Source organism: Tachysurus vachellii, chromosome 26 (genome assembly GCF_030014155.1).
Source record: "Tachysurus vachellii isolate PV-2020 chromosome 26, HZAU_Pvac_v1, whole genome shotgun sequence".
Classification (NCBI taxonomy): domain Eukaryota; kingdom Metazoa; phylum Chordata; class Actinopteri; order Siluriformes; family Bagridae; genus Tachysurus; species Tachysurus vachellii.
In genome coordinates this window covers 7,700,240-7,719,691 of record NC_083485.1, presented here as the reverse complement: position 1 = coordinate 7,719,691, position 19,452 = coordinate 7,700,240, and the positions used below count along the sequence as shown (strand labels likewise).

The following is a 19,452-nucleotide window of genomic DNA, read 5'->3' as shown; positions in this document are numbered from 1 at the left end:
CAAAGGTACTGAAGCTGGGCCTGAACCAAATGTTGATTCTCTGCCCTTGTTGAATTTCTGTAGTACTTAGAAAATTATCATCAGGACTTTGATGTTGGTTTTATATCAAAGACTTGAAACCACTTCTTGGTAGCTGCTGTGAGTTGAGAAAAAACTGCCACTTTGAAGTGAAGTTGTTCAAGAAATGACAAGTTCAGTTCTCAGTGCCCTCCTTTCTGTTTCACGTAAGACAAACTCTTTTCTCCTTTCTCTCCCCCTCATTGTTTTCTGTAGTAAAGAGTGTGTGAAGGTAAAAAATCCCCACTTTCTTTTTCAAAATGTCCCCTATAGTGATAAGGGTAATACATGGCATAAAGTTCTGTATCCTACCAGTTTCTCTTAAAGTTCTTTAAAATTATATATTTAACTAATCATCAAATTAAACAGGAAGTTTCAGGTAGGTTGCTTTCACAGAGGTTCTCTATAGCAGTAGGCCTTAAAATGAGATTCAGTGAAGCATAGCCATGGGGTCCATGATATTTGTTTACTTTTTTGAGGGGAAGTTAAAAATCAGTATAATCAAAGATTTGTAGATGTATTATTAAGCTAGTAAGCTAGTTCATATATATATACATATATTTGTATATATATATATATATATATATATATATATATATATATATATATATATATATATATATATATATATATATATATATATATATATATATATACACACACGTGTATATATATATATATATACGTGTATATATATACGTGTATATATATATATATATATATATATATATATATATATATATATATATATATATATATATATATATATACACAGATTTTGTTATAGTTTTAAATATCAGAAGCTTAAATGTATCATTCTCCTGGTGGAGCATGATATATATATATATATCATGCTCCACCAGGAGAATGAGGATCCATTTAAGATTCTGATACTTAAAACTATAACAAATCCTTCAGCTCTGGCTCATTTGCATAGCAAATTTAAGTCTTACACTGCATAAAGATTTGAACAAGGAACTTCATACTTGACTGAATATGTATCTCCCAGCTTCCATTTTTACAGGAACATGTGACTGGAGAAAAGGGTATTATATTTTGGTACCACTTCCTGTATATTTGTTCCTTTAAACACGCTGCCGAATCTGTGTGCTAACAGCATTAACAGCAATGGCCACTTTTATCTGATCATCACATACAGTGGTTCAAGGGTAAACTAATTTGACACAAACTTACTTAAACTATTACTTAATCTGAGCTTAAAAAGTAGCAACAAGCTGTATGATTTAAAATGCCCTTTTTTTAGTAGTTTAAAAAGGCCAAACAAGCCTATGTGTGTTTTGTATTAACTATTGTATTTATAGCAGTCAGTATATGCAATAATTGGAAACCAATTTGAAATATAAATGATTTGCAAATTCCTCATACAGTAGGCCATTTTAGTATCAAAACTGAGCAAAACATTTCACAAGAATAAGTATGTCTTCTTGACCTAGCCTAGAAATCAGTGCCTTAAACACACACACAGACAACACAAACACTCAGACACCCATCTTGTGACAGAGGCGACGACTAGTCAGTGTTTTTTCTTTCCTATCTGATGTGTTTAGCTGAATGCGTCATTAAGGGCTGATATCACAGTCTCTTTCACTTCCTGTCTACTAAACCTGTTTCAACACAAGTCTCAGACAACAGCCTGAATGCAGCAGCTCCATACACCAGTTTATTCAAGCCAGGCAAGCATATACCACAAAAGCCAATATGGCTAACAGCTCACATCACAATCTTTGTGAATTCCTGGGCAGTCACACATCATCATATATATATATATATATATGAACAAGTGATCACTTAATGTTCTTAACAAGTATTTGATGTCATCTAGCCTGATATAAGTTAGCTATATCACACTATGTGTTATTCCTCTTTAGATAGACAGATCAGACTCACCACTGCACTTAGACCCAGATTTGGATATCTTGCCACTGAGGGTCATAGAAAAATTAGAATATATATATATATATATACACGTGTATATATATACATACATGTGTATATATATATATATATATATATATATATATATATATATATATATATATATATATATATATATATATATATATATACACGTGTATATATATATATATATATTCTAATTTTTCTATGACCCTCAGTGGCAAGATATCCAAATCTGGGTCTAAGTGCAGTGGTGAGTCTGATCTGTCTATCTAAAGAGGAATAACACATAGTGTGATATAGCTAACTTATATCAGGCTAGATGACATCAAATACTTGTTAAGAACATTAAGTGATCACTTGTTGAAGTAAACCCTCAGATTCAGTCACCCATGGATAAGAATATCTTTCAATCTTTCACTACCAAAAGAATGGAATGTTGCTAAATTAACATATATAACTTAAATTTTTTTAGGAACATTTGTTCATAAAAGTAATACATTATTCAGTTATGACATAGCAATAAATTAATAGAATAAATACAACTGCAAATGAAACTATCAAATGTATGTCACTTTTTTTCATTGCTAGTTGTGAAAAATAAATAATTAATAAATATACCTATCAAATCAAAAAGGCAAAGCATTTGAAATCATTGTTGACAAGTTCTATGACATCACCATAGTTCCTTTTTTTTTTTTTTTACACACATGCTACCCTTCAATGACCTCAGTTCATTAACGACTCTCGAGAGGAACTCGTTTAGCCGAGTCAGGACGACACACCCGTAGACCTTTTGCTGAAACACATTTTGAGGCAGGGGAATTCTGGTAGGACTGGTTGCTGGCTCAAATATGGGTATATTGGGCTGTAAGATCTGCAGAATACAGTTAATTCCCTGTGCAAGGTGGCCAGTTCGTTGCAAAGTCTCATCTAGGCTATTAAGCAAAGGGCTCTGAAGAGGCAGCAAGACTGTCTGTTGCTTCAGAACTTTCTTTATGTGAGGCTGGAACTCTTTCAGACGTGTGTAAATGTTGAACATGCGGTCAGATGAAGTTTGTCCTGAAAGGCTTGATGCTGGAACGTTGTCCATCTGCATTTTGCAGAACTGCTTTGCAAAGTCTCCCTCACTGGCTTGCTAGATGAGAGATCATATTTTATTAACTTTAGACTGTTAAAGTATTATTTCAAGTTGTTATGCTTTATCATACTATCAAGCATTGAATGCATGCTGAAGTGTTTTGTTTTACAATGTTATTTGACATCAGTGAAATTGTAAACACATATTTGCTTAGACAACTGTGATCAGCAGATGTTACAAATTACATTTTTACTCTTTTTGTACAAAATGTAAAATAATATAAAGAGTATTACATAATTTTCACAACACAAATTGCAAGCAAACTACCAGCAAACAAGCAATGAGTCCTGATAGTCTTTTTTCCAATAAATCAACCATAATATACCATCATACTAACACAATTTCAGGTGGTATTAACATTGTTTTTATCTATAGACATATCTATTTATATCTATTACAGCTAATTCTGGACTAAATGTGTGAGTGATAGTTCCCCATTTTATCTCATCTCAAGTGCTAGACTGCGCAGTTTGTGTTGCGGAAACCTACCCAGTGCAGTATATTGTCACAGCTATTTATGCTCCTACCAACACCCACAGACACCCACAAATATTGCACATGATTTTATGAATGGGAGGCATTATTTTGGCAGTCATGACATAAAATTGACAGGATTTGACCATATTAGGATTAGAACAACAATCTATATCTCCATGCTGTATGCTAAACATGTTCACTGTTCACCTAAATATATGAACATTAATGTGTTTGAAGGCTTAAGACTGAAAATGTACTTACATATGTCTTTAATAGTTCCGCAGTATTCCTCTTCATAAACTTGCTGAGCTTCACACCTTTGTGAATAGTTTTAGTACAGCTCTGGTTGCATGGAACAGTTGTGTTTACTAACTCAATGACAGTTAACAGGACAAGGGAGAGGAAGATCTCTGGGAAGTATGGAAAAAAACATAAGTTAAATTCCTATGAACAATAACGCAAAACACAAAAGTACCAGTGTACATAATTTAGAAAAATTATTTACAATTATTAGACTTATCACTTTTATAACAATAATAACACTACCTCTTAAATGTACAGTAGTTACATTTTCAAACATTAGTAAAGTACTTATTCTTTGGGTAGATGAAAGAAAATTATTGTCCATTCAAATATTATGTTAAAGTGTGTCTGCATTAGTTTTGTGTACTACTTACTAGATGTTGATTGTGGTCTGTGGCCCTGCCAGAACATGTTCCTATCATAACCATTCATTTCTTCATGCACAGAGGTTGAAACTAGTCAGGGTCGCAGCCCGGCATAACATTTTAAAGACCTGAAACCACACATTTCTCATAGAAGGAAATGACGCAGCCAGCCTTGTGAGACAACAAGATTTCCCAGAATTTTTTTCTTCTTCTTCTTCTTGCCTTTGCATCACATGCACTATGTGTAATGTTCCAGTCTTCTGTGCTACTGCTAAATTGTGAATACACAAAGTTTACAATTCTTTATATAATTGGAATATGATAAGCTTGTAATTAAAATGATATTTAGTTTTGTTTCAGTCTTTTACATATTTGGTGGCAATTTTATTACCATTTCATAAATACTGAGTAAATTTAAACTGTCTGTTCTGTCGTAAGGTTGTAAGATGCTCTGTGACTGTATGTGAGGTGGGGAAGCAGCAGCCTTGCAGCAATGGCTGCTTATGCAATTTTATCTTTTACACTTTTTTAACTTGTGACATTATGTATTAAAAAAATGACACATTTTTTCAAATGTATTAGCAATAATTATACCACACTTTTAAACTGTGAACATTGGAAATCACCAGGCTATGTAATATACATTATATCATCTTTTCTGAACTCCCAAGTACTTATTTTTTTTGGTAAGCAGGAAATATGACGCAAAGGCCATCGTCACTGGAGGAATTTTGTGGAAGGAAGTTGACAGGTCTTGCTTTATATTTGATTTTTGACTTCTTATTGCCTTCGATAGAGTGCATGGCTAATATAAATATTTTCTTGCACTATCAATATATAAAGAGTGAACTAAAATACATAAAACCCAGGTATGATTGAAGGATCTCACCTTATGTACATGGGAAACCCCCAGAACAAAAATGTTTTCACTGCTATTTCTGGTGAATTTGAGTTGCGTTTGCACCAACAGATTTCATTTCATGCACAGTCTAAGGTTCATGCCAAGTCTGAGGTTGCTGTGGTCAGCAACCAAATTGGAGGGGAACTCTCGTGTCTTCTCAGCAAAACACAGGTAAAACTAGCAACAGCAGCTCAACTCCAAGCCATGGTACTTTCCAGGTTTATCTAAGGATTTGTGCAAAAAGCTACTTCAAGTAAAGACAGAAAATATCAAATAAATATAATGTTCCTAATATAAAGTAAATTTGATACTTTCCAGAAAGTATTGGAACAAGCCAGTTCTTTTGCTTTTAATGTAAACTGAAGATATAAATGAACTTGAAAGACGGATACAATTTCAGCTTTCATCTTTTCCTAGGTTTCATCGATTTCCAATGAGTTGAGTTAAACAAGTTTGAACAATGCATCTTTCGCCAACATTGCATTAGACCACCCAATTATTAGGTAAGCAAAAATATAGGAATTAAGTTTTAATAAAAATGAAGTACAGGACACTTAATTTTTGGCTGCATTTCTTTTGCTTCAATAACTGTGCCAACCCAAAGACATCACCCAACTGTTGCATTCTTCTTTTGTGATATTTCAGGGTCAAACATTCCCTTCATCTCCTTTTAAAGGGATGAAATTCATGCTCAGTTAGAAAAAGGGGTGGTGATTGGTAAAATCTGGTAAAATAGGTCTGGTAAAAAAAATAAAGAAGTTAATCAGAAGTCCTTTCTTGTGTTGAAGTGTGTTTTGGATAATTGTCTTGATGTTTCTTCCAAATGCTTGTGATGTATTTCTCTGTGAATTGCCATACAGACAGTTTCTTTAGACCTCTGAATTCAGAATGTCACATTTGTATAAAATTAATATTTTTTTGCATAAGGTCCTATTTACCTTGGTATTTACCCAGATTAGACCGTAAATATATATATACTGTCACATTAAAAAAAAGAAAAGAAAAGAAAAAATACTCATTCTCTTAATCTCTTCACTACACAGGAAATGCTTGAATGAGCAAATTCCCCAGCCTTTCTGAGGAAATACATACAATATAAGTATGTATTCAAGCAAGCAAGATTTTTATTTCACTCTAATTCAGTTTATCTTTTAATTTGATGCAAGTGAGTATGAACAAACTTTATTTTGAAAAATAACATTGTCACGAACACAAGATAAAAGGGACACAAACGCAGGATAGCAAAATAAACAGGGTTTAATAACGAAAAACATGAAGCATAACATAGACTAGACTAGACAAAGACAACAGTTGATTCCGCGCTGCACAAGGCAACGCGGCACAGTTAAATAGACAATGATGATGAAAATAGGAAACAGGTGTGTGGAAACGGGAGGAGCAGACAAAGGCAAAAAACAAAAGGCGCATGGCCGAAGTCCGGGCTGAGTCCTGACAAACATAAGGATGCAGCACACAAAACTAAACAAACAAACAAATAAATAAATAAATAAAGCCAAGCTAAATCTGAACTGTAGGTTTCATTTTCAGAAATCAAAAGCAATGATCTCCCCAGTTACAAAAAATACACTGGCACAGTTACATTTGTTCATACATCCAAAGCATCATAAATTGTTATTTCAGAAACTGGGGTAGGTTCCCAGAGCAGAAGCTATACAATGAAAACCATTAATATTGCATGGCTGCCAACAACTGTATTGCCAAATTGTATTGTGCAAATAGTATTGTGCAAATATCACTTTTTCGAGGTTGGCATATTATCGAGTTTAGTTAGTGAACGATGTGCATTCATTAAAGGTACTAAAAATAGTATGTATAGAGAATCCATATCTATTTTATTTTGATTACATGGATCATGCTTAGCAATGGCGTGGTCATTAATCATTTGCATTTGGACAAACTTTGGTGTACAGCATTTAGATACTAAAGAAGCCATTATTTTTCACATATATTACAGAATAGTGAAATTAATTTTCTTTACATATCCCATATTCCTTGTTAGGAAGCTGGAGTCAGACATCATACACCCCTGGAGTAACAGCCTCACTCAAGGCCCTTAACAGTGGCAGCTTAGATGTACTGGGGCTGGAAACTCTGTTTTACTAATCATCTGACATTCCTGTGCTGGAAAACTTCACAAAGCATTGTGTCTGTTAGAAAGTGCTGAGATGTTTTCTATGATGTTTTCTAATCCCCTGTCTTCCTGTCCTGTCCTCCCCTTGTATTGTATGTATTGTATGTATGGGCAGGTTGATGGCTAATTTCGCTGGTACCTGTGACCAGTGACAATAAAGGCTACTACTACTACTATGAGAAGCACTTGAGATGTTTTCTATAGATTGTAACATCTGCCATACAAGTCCCTGTATGTGAGCTATTACTGTATAAAAATAACATATTACAACGAACGCAATATAAACATCATTCACGTTACAGCTGAGTGTGAAATACTGTCTGAGCCATGTTTTTATATAAAAGTAATCCTCACATTCTGACAGGTCAAATTCAATAGCACTGCGGTATCAGTAAGAATACTTGCAAGTACTTAATTGCAAGCTGGAGAAAGGACTCGGATTGTGTGCTTCATTGTCCATACATTAGTAAAAAAAAATCTATAAAATACCTAGCAAAAATTAACAGCCTAGCAAATATTGTCTCTAATGTTTCATGCAAATTAACTAATAAATACTGCTTTAAAACATGATTGCATTTTCATAACATTAACAAAGTTTAAACTGGGGTGTTATTCAATTAGCAGTTTGAGCCTAGTAGTCATGCCATAAGCCTTTTGTGTGGCTTGACCCTCAAAATGAACTCCCAGAAAATATTAATATTAGTGGCCTTTTTTCATGAAAAACAAATACGTGCATCTTTGCCCGTTATTCTTGCGCCGGGCATTGCATAATTCATAAATCATTCTTTCCCACCGCATCCGTTTGCCTCCGCCTCTTCCTCTCCCCCAACCTCCTCCTCACCTCCCCCTGATCTTCCTCTCTAGAAAGCATCTTCTTCTCCTTTTCTTCGTCTCTCTCTCTCTCTCTCTCTCTCTCTCTCTCTCTCTCTCTCTCTCTCTCTCTCTCTCTCTTTCAACCTCATCCTCGGCATTCACCATTTACCGCCATGCAGTTCTCGGTCAGGAGCGCCACGCGACGCCCGTAATCAGCGAACGCTGAACGCCGCGGGTTGGGGAGGGGAGGAAACAGAGCGAGGTAGAGGATGCCGCGCGCGAACTATGCCTTACGCGGGACGCAGAGAGACGCAGCAGCATCATCATCGTCGGCGGCAGCAGCGGCATTATCCTCCTCCTCCTCCTCCTCCTCCTCCTCCTCCTCAACAGCATCCTCATCCTCAGCAGCAGCGGCGGCGGAGCGCGCGGCTGGTGCCCACCCCCCAACATCATCCGTGGCTCGCGTGTTCGCTCCCCCCCTGCAGCAGAAGGAGGATGCTGGAGTGAGGGATGAGGCTCGAGACGGGCGCGCCGGGCCAGAGCCGCGGCCTGCTTCATTTTCACGGAGCTGAGCTCGCCTGCGTTAAAGTTAGTGTCCCTGCAACATCCGCGTGCCCTTCGCCACCGTCGCACCGGCGTCTTCGGTAGGCTGGTTCTCCTTTCCTTTTCTCTGTCGACTATTATTTCTTTGCACAAGAAGGAACGCGGGCCGCTCGCTTAGGCCACGCATCTGTAACTATGGCAACCACATCTTGTTAATAAGCCCTTTCCCCCCTCGTTCACTTCCTCCTCCCCATTCACGTCTCTTTCCCTGTCTTTCATTTTCTCCTCGTTATGTATAAATCAGAACGCGTTAAAAAAAATTTAGGCCTTGTTTATTTTTATTTTTTTTCTTCGCTTTGTTAGGTGGGAATGTTGTTTGAGATATATCTTTGCATATCATGTATGATGTAATGTCTTTTTTATTCAAGTATGGTGCATGTCAGTTTGATTTTCAGTCCGGCCCATGTAAGGTTGGTGACTTATTTTGCCTTTGTTAATCCTTATGAAAGGGATTATGTTATGAATTAAATTACTAGGCCTAGTTTAATATGCCTATGCTTATTGAGGCTATAGCTTAGCTTAGTTTAGCCAGTAGCTCATTTTCAGCGGTGCCTTGCATCTGATCAGCTGTTCATTCTTAAATTTGCTTGTAAGGTCTGAGGTATTCGTTTCCATGCCAAGGTTAAAGCAAAAGAAAAGTTGCTTTTATTTGAGGTTATATGTTATGGTAATATCCTCAATTCATGCAATCACTCTGGGCCAAAAAAAAGCAGCTTAAAGATTCAGCATTGACAGTGTATTTCAGACCAGATCCTCTGACTTGGAACAAGGACCAAAAGCTATGTGCATAACATTTGCAAGTTTATAAGGAATTCATTTTACCCTGAATTCTTTTGTCAGTCTGTGATAAATGAAAAAATGAACATGAAAAACCTTCATGGTTCATTCCACTTTATTCTGTACTTTTGCATTTTGGTTTCTATAAAAATCTATTTTATATATGATACTCACCAGTAAACTGCTACACAGATTCTATGCTTCTAGTTGATATTTGAAAATGTCTTAGTCACACAGGGGAACTAAGAGAATAACATTGACAATAATTATGTCAATAATGATGTATTTACAGATGTGAATAAACTCAAATCTGTTCTTGCTTTCAGGCCAGCAAGGAGATCCAGGAGCATGAGCAGGACTTTGTGTGGCAGGAGCAGATGTCAGGGTACAAACGTATGCGGCGGCAGCACCAGAAGCAGCTGATCGCGCTGGAGAACAAGTTGAAGGCCGAGATGGATGAGCACAAGCTCCGACTGCAGAAAGAAGTAGAGACCCAGGCCAACAACACTTATATTGAACTGGAGAGGCTAGCAAAGAAGCAGACTGCCCAGTTTGAGAAAGAGGTAAACTGAGTCCTAGATCAAGAGAAACAATGCATTTTAACAGTTCAAGGCTACTTCATGCATATGTTTTTTTTTTGATAATCAGTTATATGTTATACTATATTTGATTGCCAAATCATATGTACAGTGCTTTCAGACCCCAAATCCCACCTCCACCCATAGTGATTATTTCTGTATTTGTTGTATTAGAACATCAGATTTATGTATATTATAATGCAGCATTTTATTCATTTTGAAGTGACTTGCTACAGAAATATTTCTTTTTAATATTTTAAATCATAATAGAATCCTGTAGAGTGTTTGCCCAATAAATATCTCTGTCTTTTGGAGGTCTCACAGATGGCACATCCAATCAGTCCTGCTCTCATGATCACCTTGAAACTTCAGGATGAAGTTCAGCAAAGCTTTAAAACTTTTTAGAGCAATAATAACTAATAACAAAGCAGAAAAATTATGAAAAAATAAAAAAATAAATAAAAATTAAAAAATGAGTATATGATCTGAGGACTCTCTATGCCCCAGTATTCCCCCAATTCGGCTGAAATAACCTCAGTGAGATGTGTCTTGTAGCCATATACCAGTTTCGGACACTGACTGGTTAATAAAAAAATTCTCCCACTCCTCAGTGCAGAATTCTTCTAGCTGTGTGATGTTCAAGGGGTTTCTTGCATGCACAGTGTGTTCCAAATCACCATACAGGATCTCAATAGGTTTTAGATCTGGGTTTTGACTTGGCCATTCCAGAATTCTCCATTTTTTACTTTTCAGCCAGTCCTTGATGGATTTATTGGTATGTTTGTGTCATGTTGCAAGGTCCAGTTCTGCTTCAGCTTTAATTTTTTTTGATAGATGGTCTCGCATGTTCCTCAAGCACCTACTGATACAATGCAGAATTCATAGTGAATTCTATGATGATGAGCTGGCCAGGTCGTGCTGCAGCAAAGCTTCCTCAAACCATAACACTTCCACCTCCATGTTTTACATTTAGTATGAGTTTCTTTTGCTGAAATGCTGTATTTAGTTTACATCAAACTTTCCCTCTGTTTTGGTCTCCAGATAATTCAATTTAAGACTCATCTGTCCAAAACACATTATTCCAGATGTCTTGACCTTTGTCTCTGTGTTCTTTCGCGAACTTCAATCTTGCCCTCAGCTTTTTTTTATGACAACAAAGTTTCCTCCTTGCTCAACTCGCATGATAGTTAGTGTTGTGCAGTCTCTTTTTGATTGTAGATTTGTGCCCTTTGTCATCAACTGTAGCAAGAGCTTTCTGTAGGTCCCGTGATGATATTTTAGACTTAGAGTTTTGGAGACTTCTTTGCAGTATGCTCTTGTGCTGAATATGCTTGGACAGCCTGACCCAGCCATATAGGCAATTATTTTAAAAGTTCTCCACTTGAAAATGATTTTTGGGCAGTGGAATGGCTGATTACACATTCTTTTGATATCTTTTATGTCTCTTACCAGACTCATAAGCATCAACAATTTTCTTTCTGAAGGCCTCAGAGAGCTCTTTGGATCTCACCTTGGTTTTATTTGTCTAGTTATATGAATTGAATTTTCCAATATTGTTAAAATGAAGATCAAATTTCCAAATGTTTAACTATTTAAAAAAACATAGGCTTTCATGGGATGTCCTAATTTTTTTCAGATGACTATATTCCTTTTGCATGTAAGACTAGGCTTTTTATTTCTGTATAAAATTTATATTTACTTTTATAGAATATCTTTGGGTATTTGTAACTTTTGTAACAAACAGTCAATGATTGTCAAGGTATTCATTGACCAGTCAGGTTTTATTCCACTACAGATGAGAGCATTAGCCACAGAGGAGAAGAGAATCCAGCAACAAATCTTGGTCCAACAGAAGAAGGAGCTGACCACATTCTTGGACACACAGAAAAAGCAGTACAGACTTTGCAGGGACAGGATGAAGGAAGTGAGTGGTGTTTAGAAAAAAGTGCTTCTGCTACTCTCTGCATTGTAGTTTTTAAATATGAGGAGGCCTTAAACATACACATGAATGTATTAGGCATTCAGTCCTGTCCTAAACGTAACCATCGCTATAATCATTTAAAATCTTTAAACTTGTTTTTACATTTTACCTTATTGTGTCCTAATTTAGTTATAGCCAGTTTTGTAGATACCAATCAAAGGGTGAAGACTGAAATGCTAAAATGCTACCTACCTACCTACCAACCAACCAACTAATTGCTAACTAACTAACTAGCTTACAAGGTAAAAAAAAAATACACCTTTTTGAACATCTGCTCAACTTTATGGATGTTGATTGCTAACTACTCTACCCTTCATACATGAGCAAGCACATCATTCAATAGAATTTCCCCAATTGCATGACACCCAGCAGTGTATCAATTCAGAGGTCAAATCGTTTTGTTAAATATATTATTATAAATGTAGGATGGCATGGTGGTGCAGTGGTTATAGCTCAAGAATCCCTGAACTCAGGTTTGCTAAAGTATCCAACATAAACTCTAAGCTTGACAGAGTATTTCTGCATGTTCTCCCCATGTCCACATGGATTCTTGGTTCTCAATTTTCCATTTACCTCCCAAAAATTATTGCCCCTAAGCATTACTAAATGTGTGAGTAATATTGGTTTGAATGTGGCAATACGTCTGCAGGAGATGAATGAGGACCTTAGCACACCAAAGGAGGAGAAGCAAGAGAGGCTGTCACGCCACAAAGAGACAATGCAGCGCTCACAGGCTGAGGAGGAGGCACAGCTGCTCAACCAGCAGAGGCTCATCTATGAAAGAAGCTGCCGTGCTCTGAAGAGACGAAGCCTCATAAAAAAACATGAGTTTGAACAGGAACAGATACGGGAGGTAATTCATAAAGAGTATATCTTTCATTTCTAGCAAAATGTCCGAGTCCAATAGTGACCCTGTCTTTAAAATACAATAAATATTTACGGCATATGCTCTTTTCCAGAACAAATTACACTTATCTCAATTATTCAGCTTAGTAATTGAGGCTTGGTGGTCTTGGGGTTCAAGCTCAAGACTTTTCAATTAGTAGTAAAACAACTTAACCACTGAGCTACTTCTTCCCAATACATTAAAAAAAATACATAAATACATTAATTACTTTTAGTGACTCACATGTAAGCTTTTAACATATTTTATATATATATATATATATATAATATTAGATGCAACCCAGGACAGGACATGTTTCTTTCTGTCATATTGCTCTTACAATATTAAGAAGATGTTTGCCCTTGTGTCCCAGGAGCTGAACAAGAAGAAACTGCAGAAGGAGATGGAGCATGCGTTAATGATCCGGCAAGATGAGTCCACACAGGACCTAGAGCGACGGCAGTTGGAGTGTCTTCACAGGCTTCGAATGGAGCTAGTCCGGTTGCAGCATCACACTGAACTGGAAAACCAGGAGGAGTATAACACCCGACGTCAGAGAGAGCTACACAGAAAACATGCCCTGGAGCGCCGGCAGCAGCCCAGGAACCTCAAGGTTCATGTTGTACTTAGATAGGGTATAGGGGGACAGAAATATTTACAAAATATTTATATAGTTCCAATTAATAACTGGCATAACTAATTATATTAGAGCTAATAAGAATATGCTTATAGTTGGGGGAAAATGGACAGGGTTTGCAGAAGGTCCTTGGAGTTTTTCATTATGAAAATAAATTCATATGATATTTATCAATGAATAAATTGTGGATATCAATGAGTGAAATTAGGATAATATTTTGTAAAAAAAAAAAAAAAAAAAAAAGATTTCTGTAGTCGTATTATGTTTGTAAATTGTCTGTGTAAATTGAGATATATCAATAGGAAATTAATTTTAAATTCTGCAAAAGGTCTTTTGTAAATATATTGATCAGGTATAAACATTATGACCACTGACAGATGAAGTGAATAAAATTGATTATCTCTTCATCACAGCACCTAGTTAGTGGGTAGGATATATTAGGCAGCAAGTGAATGTTAAGTCTTCAAAGTTGATGGGTTTGATGCAGGAAAACTGGGCAAGCATAAGGATTTTAGGCAAGTTTGACAAGGGCCAAAATATGATTTGATGACTAGGTCAGAGGATCTCCAAAACTCCAGCTTGTGGGGTATTCCTGGTCTGCAGTGGTAGTATCTATCAAAAATGGTCCAAGGAAGGAACAGTGTTTAACCAGCAACAGGGTCATGGGTGGCCAATCCTCATTGATGCACAGATGAGTTACTGTAGGTCAAATTGCTGAAGAAGTTAATGATGGTTCTGATGGAAAAGTATCAGAATACACAGTGCATTGCAGTTTGTTTCATATGGGGCAAGGTAGCCACAGACTAGTCAGGGTGCCCATGCTGACCCCTGTCCACCATCGAAAGTGCCAACAATTGGCATGTGAGCATCAGAACTGGAACACAGAGCAATGGATCCATGAGGTGTCCCAGCAGAAGATTGCCAGAAGCAACCCACTGCCTCCACCAGCTTGACCAGGTGACCTGGTCTGATGAATCACATTTTCTTTTACATCCCGTGGATGGCCGTTTGCTTATGAGTCGCTCACCTGGGGAACACATATCACCAGGATGCTCTATGGGAAGAAACAAGCTGGTGGAGGCAGTGTGATGCTTCTGGCAATGTTCTGCTGGGACACCTTTGGTCCTGCTATCTTGCTACTCTGACACGTACCACCTACCTTAGCAGTGTTGCAGACCATGTACAACCTTTCATGGAAGCGGTATTCCCTTATGGCTGTGGCCTCTTTCAGCAGAATAATGTACCCTGCCACAAAGCAAAATGGCCTCCAAATTGTGCTCAACAAACAAGTCCATGGAGGCCCCACCTTGCAACTTACAGGACATAAAGGATCTACTGCTAACATCATGGTGCCAGATACTACAGCACACCTTCAGATGTCTAGTGGACTCTGTGTCTATAATATTAGGAAGGTGGTCATAATGTTGTGCCTGATCAGTGAATATGCAGAATTTTATGGTAATAATTTTATAATTGGTTTGACTGTGATATTCCCGAAATGTTTTTTCTGCTACATATGCAACATGTTTTTTGTTCCACCGTAAAACCAGGCATTGGAGATGCAGATCAAAAAGCAATTCCAGGACACTTGTAAGGTTCAGAATAAGCAGTACAAAGCTCTGAGGAACCATCAGCTAGAGATCTCCCCTAAGAGTGAACACAAAGCCCTGCTAAAGTCTCTGAAGGAAGAGCAAACACGCAAGCTTGCTGTGCTGGCTGAACAGTATGAGCAGAGCATTAATGATATGATGGCCTCACAAGCGGTAAGAGACCCATAGATTTGTATAAATGAAGAAGATATGGCAAATTAAGTAGAAAGCTGATATTTTATAAAACTTTTTAAATATGCTTGGTGCTTTGTAGGGTATTAGCTTGTGTCTGATTTCATCAAATTTTGGTGAATTCCATTTGATTTTAACATTTAAGTTAAGTTGTAGCCTTAGCAAACATGTTGTAGCATTACTTTTCAATTGTGCCTAAATTGCATGTGAATTGAGGTGGAGTATAAATGATGCGTATTGAACACTGAGCTGTCAGTGGCTATGATGAATATATTGCATGTCAAAAATGATATTAAAATCTGTGAGGTGGTTAGCTTAGTTTCCAGTTAGAAAAAGTCTTCTATGTAGTAATGCTGTTAGATGTTTTTGTATTTAATGCTCAGTCCCTTACATGGCTCTCTGTGTCTGTTTTTCATAATTCGCCACAGACAAGCGCACTGGAAATAGGGTTCACACTTTGTCCAGTATTTGACTAACAAGACACCGGAACTACTGCCCACTAGTGGCATTAAGAAAGAAAAGGGAAAAGGATGCAGAGAAAAGGCTCCTACTGTATGGTGTCATTTGTTTATGTTATTAAACCATCTAACATTAATAAAGAATTAATAAAGATTGATAAAGATAAACAATTTATTGTAGGCATGTAACCAGTAGGCATGGTTCTAGGCACTGGGTGAAGGCAGTACACAAAGACATGCTTTATGTCTTTGAACATATTTGGCTGCTGGTACTTCTCCAGAAGGTGGTAGGTGCAATGATTTCTTTGGTGGCGCTCAGATTATTAGGGAAAAGGAAATTATTTGGAGAGCAATCAGGAGAATTCTGTTAATTGCCCGTTCAGTCAATTGTCAGTCAGTAGCACCAACAACACAAGAGGGGGAAGTAGCCACTCATTGTTGTCTGCCCAGGTCTTGGCTTCATGGACAGCTACCTCTGTTTTTAGAACCTAGGCAATAGCTCAGGGTAAACTTAAATTGGGTGAAGAAGAAGGATCAGTAGGTGTGATCTGAGGTAGGCCAGGTTCTTGTGGTCAGTGCAGATGGATGCTCATCACCCTTGAGCCAGTACCGCCATTCCCTCATTGCTTCAAAGCTTGATGTCCAACAGCTCTTAGTTACCCATGTCATTTTACTCAGTAGGTGTTTGATTTCTGGAGAAAAAAGTTACAGGATAAAGCTCCTTTCTTGGAAGTATCTTCCTCCACTATGAAGGGCCTTGGTTCAGGGTGTTTGACATGGACTATGGTAAAGGCTGTCTTGAGCTGTCAAGCAAATATAATTCTGAACATGCATGTTTAGATCTGTACAGCTTATACTTTGTTTAACTCTGTAACTTACTGTACCTCAGTCAGATTGTTAAAGATTTAGTTTCATGCTTTTTTTTGTTACCAAAGTTTTGCCTGTGAAGTAATTTCATGTTGTATCCCTTGACTCCACATCTGTGTGTACTCTTTACTCTGGTGAAAGCCCGATACAGATCTGAGTAGATTTGTACCTTTGGCTCTTGGACAACATATCTTTCTTACTTTTGGGGCTTTGCATGCCTTTTCAGTACCCTGCAGCCTGCTGTGCAATCATAACATTTTTAGCTGCCAATCATAGCTCAGTATGTGCTATCTGTTTATTGATCTCTCTTTCCTCATTTCAACTACAGATGACATAATTCTATTCAAATCTCATGATATTAGCTGCAGCCAGTATACAGTATAGTCTCTCTTCTGCACCTTTCAGCACACCTGTGACCCCTGCTCCCTCTTTCATATCATCAATAGATTTCTGAGCTACACAGTTAAACTGAAATTTGTTGGCTTTGACTTTTTCAACATTTTTTCTTTATCATTGCTTGATTTGCTAAAAGATGCCATCATGCCATCCTAATGTGCAAAAAAGAACACCCAGTACCCTTTTTGCCTAATCAAGTGTTTAGTAGCAATTACCAGAAGTTATAGCAGAGCAGTACAAACATGTCCAACCATAACCAGAAGTCCCCATGCCCAATTTTTAAATAAATAAATAAAACATGTGTAACAAAAAATCAACAGTAATGTGAAAATTATCCACCTCTATCACTCTGGTCTCTTTTTGTGCAGCTACGTCTGGAAGCTGAGCAGGAGGCAGAGTGCCAGGCTTTGAAGCACCAGTTGCAGCAGGAGATGGAGCTCTTGGATGCCTACCAAAGCAAGTCGAAGGCACAGGCTGAGGCCCAGCATGAGCATGACATGCAGAAGTTGGAGCAAAAAGCATCCTTGCGCAGGGCTCACCTGGAACAGAAAGTGAGTCTGGTTACTTTATACTAAAATGCATAGACCAGTTAACCAACAGAAAATAAATTTCACATACACATACATGTCCTAAAAATATGTAATCTACTACAGATTGAAGAGGAACTGGCTGCACTTCAGAAAGAGCGGACTGAAAAAGTAAAAAATTTATTTGAGCGCCAAGAGCGAGAGCTGGAGACCTTTGATGTGGAAAGTTCACGATTGGGTTTTGGAAGCTTGGCCACTTTTGACTTTCCAAAGGAAGATGACAGATGATCAAACCAAGGCCATTTGATGCAGATGTCACTGGATTTGTTGTGCCTGTACTGTTCCTATCTATTGGATTTACCAAGATCACTTTTACAGTGACCATTCTGGATCTGTCTTTTAAAATCTTAATTATTGGCTGGGGAACTAAGGAAATTGGAACATAATCTGCAGCTGACAGAAATGACTTAATGGAGCTCAGAAAGCAAAAGAGCTAAAATTGGAAGATGGTTCTCCATGCTGTCAACCCACTTTTGGTAATAAAATCAGTAATTCAGGATATTTTAGTACAAGTAAGCACTTTGATATGTTTATGTATGAGCCCAACATGTAAAGTGAACATATTGTGTGAAAATGCCTTTGGTATTATCAAAGGACATTGCGACTGTAGAATGTGTCCTTCATCTTCACCGTGGCTATTAGCTGTTTTTGTCTTTGTTCATTACAACGAATGTGAATACTGTTGGAAAAAGCTGTAAGCAAAGGCAGGTTTTGAAACAGTGTCAGAATTTAAAATATAGTGACTATATTCAGAGCATTCAATTACTTTCATATTGTGGTAGAACATGATTTTTTCTTTAAATAAGGGAAAAAGCTAGGCACTATAATTTAAATATTGTTCAGTATCATAAAATAATTGGCATATTTTTTTATTACTACAACAAATCAATGCAGTCAGATTCTTTCCTGGTATTATTGCATGCACTTTAAAAGACAAATTCAGGTTGTGAAGTGAAGCATGGATCTGTCAGAGATTTTGCTGTCTGTAAATAAAAGTGGTCCATAGCAGTTTTGTTTCATGGCTATTGATACTGAACATAAGCTTTATGTTTAATATGAAAGATTGCCAAATTGCCAGATGCCTTTAAGTTAAGTATGTTATGAATGTTTTAGTTTTCTTTCTTTTGCCCAAGTGACATCATTGTTTGTTGAATTGTGACTCATTCAGTGTGCCGCTATCAATGCTCTTGTACAGGAAAAAAATGGTGCAATTTGTGTTGTAAAAATTTTCTATAAATATTTGTATATTATAATCTAAATAGGGGTTTACATGTGTATTGGTCAGTCATTTGCCAAAATAACTATGGGAATCATTCAGTGGTGACAATGGAAGGTAAACTATTTTTGTAAGCAAAACAGGGAGAACTACCAGTTTCACTTGTAATGTGACAAGATCAGTTATGGTTCTTTTTTTGGAAGATTACTGTCTAGTTTGTGATGAGAAATATCAACAAAAAATGTTAATCAGCTTTTTAAGAAATAAGTCATGCTAAGTAATTCTTAAGAAGTTGATTAAGTAGAGTCATTCCTACTAAGTAATTCTTAAGAAGTACTGTAGTCATTTGTAAGCAGATACTTTAGAAAGTATTATGTGGGGCCAAGGCAATTCATATCTTTTTAAAACCTGAAGATTCATATCTTTTAAAATTTAAAACAAACACTTGTGTCACACTATGCATACCTAGCACATAACATTGTGGAACTCAAGCTAAGGGATGCCATTCAGTTTCATATTTTGTGACTGTCATTATAGGCCTGTTTTCAAACAAAGCCAT

The 19,452-nt window shown here is 37.0% G+C and overlaps 2 protein-coding genes across 3 annotated transcripts in view; one reads left to right on the top strand and one right to left on the bottom strand.

Moving 5' to 3' along the window:
• taok3b (TAO kinase 3b) overlaps window positions 1-19,452 on the top strand; it is a 24,400-nt gene extending 4,948 nt beyond the window's left edge. The window contains exons 1-8 of one of the 2 annotated variants that reach the window (XM_060862944.1): window positions 8,296-8,770; window positions 9,833-10,069; window positions 11,880-12,008; window positions 12,715-12,918; window positions 13,325-13,564; window positions 15,139-15,351; window positions 17,459-17,641; window positions 17,744-19,452. In XM_060862944.1, the coding sequence (XP_060718927.1) occupies window positions 9,884-10,069; window positions 11,880-12,008; window positions 12,715-12,918; window positions 13,325-13,564; window positions 15,139-15,351; window positions 17,459-17,641; window positions 17,744-17,905 (1,317 nt within the window). In that variant the 5' untranslated portion in view covers window positions 8,296-8,770; window positions 9,833-9,883 and the 3' untranslated portion in view covers window positions 17,906-19,452. Of the gene's footprint in view, window positions 1-8,295; window positions 8,771-9,832; window positions 10,070-11,879; window positions 12,009-12,714; window positions 12,919-13,324; window positions 13,565-15,138; window positions 15,352-17,458; window positions 17,642-17,743 lie in introns of those variants that run through there. The other variant, XM_060862943.1, reaches the window with a different exon arrangement.
• Window positions 2,188-4,504, bottom strand: m17 (IL-6 subfamily cytokine M17). Its single transcript, XM_060862945.1, has 3 exons — window positions 4,270-4,504; window positions 3,854-4,002; window positions 2,188-3,112 (listed from the first exon to the last, which is right to left on the bottom strand). Exons 1-3 carry the CDS (start codon window positions 4,325-4,327, stop codon window positions 2,651-2,653), a joined length of 669 nt encoding a protein of 222 aa, XP_060718928.1. The 5' UTR covers window positions 4,328-4,504; the 3' UTR covers window positions 2,188-2,650.

Bases quoted from the DNA above. Each gene is read 5' to 3' on its own strand.
- m17 (XM_060862945.1), bottom strand. From the start codon at position 4,327: ATGAATGGTTATGATAGGAACATGTTCTGGCAGGGCCACAGACCACAA. The intron at 4,003-4,269 runs GTAAGTAGTACA...CATACTTCCCAG, and splicing joins CAGACCACAATCAACATCTA to AGATCTTCCTCTCCCTTGTC. The intron at 3,113-3,853 runs GTAAGTACATTT...TCTCTCATCTAG, and splicing joins CGGAACTATTAAAGACATAT to CAAGCCAGTGAGGGAGACTT.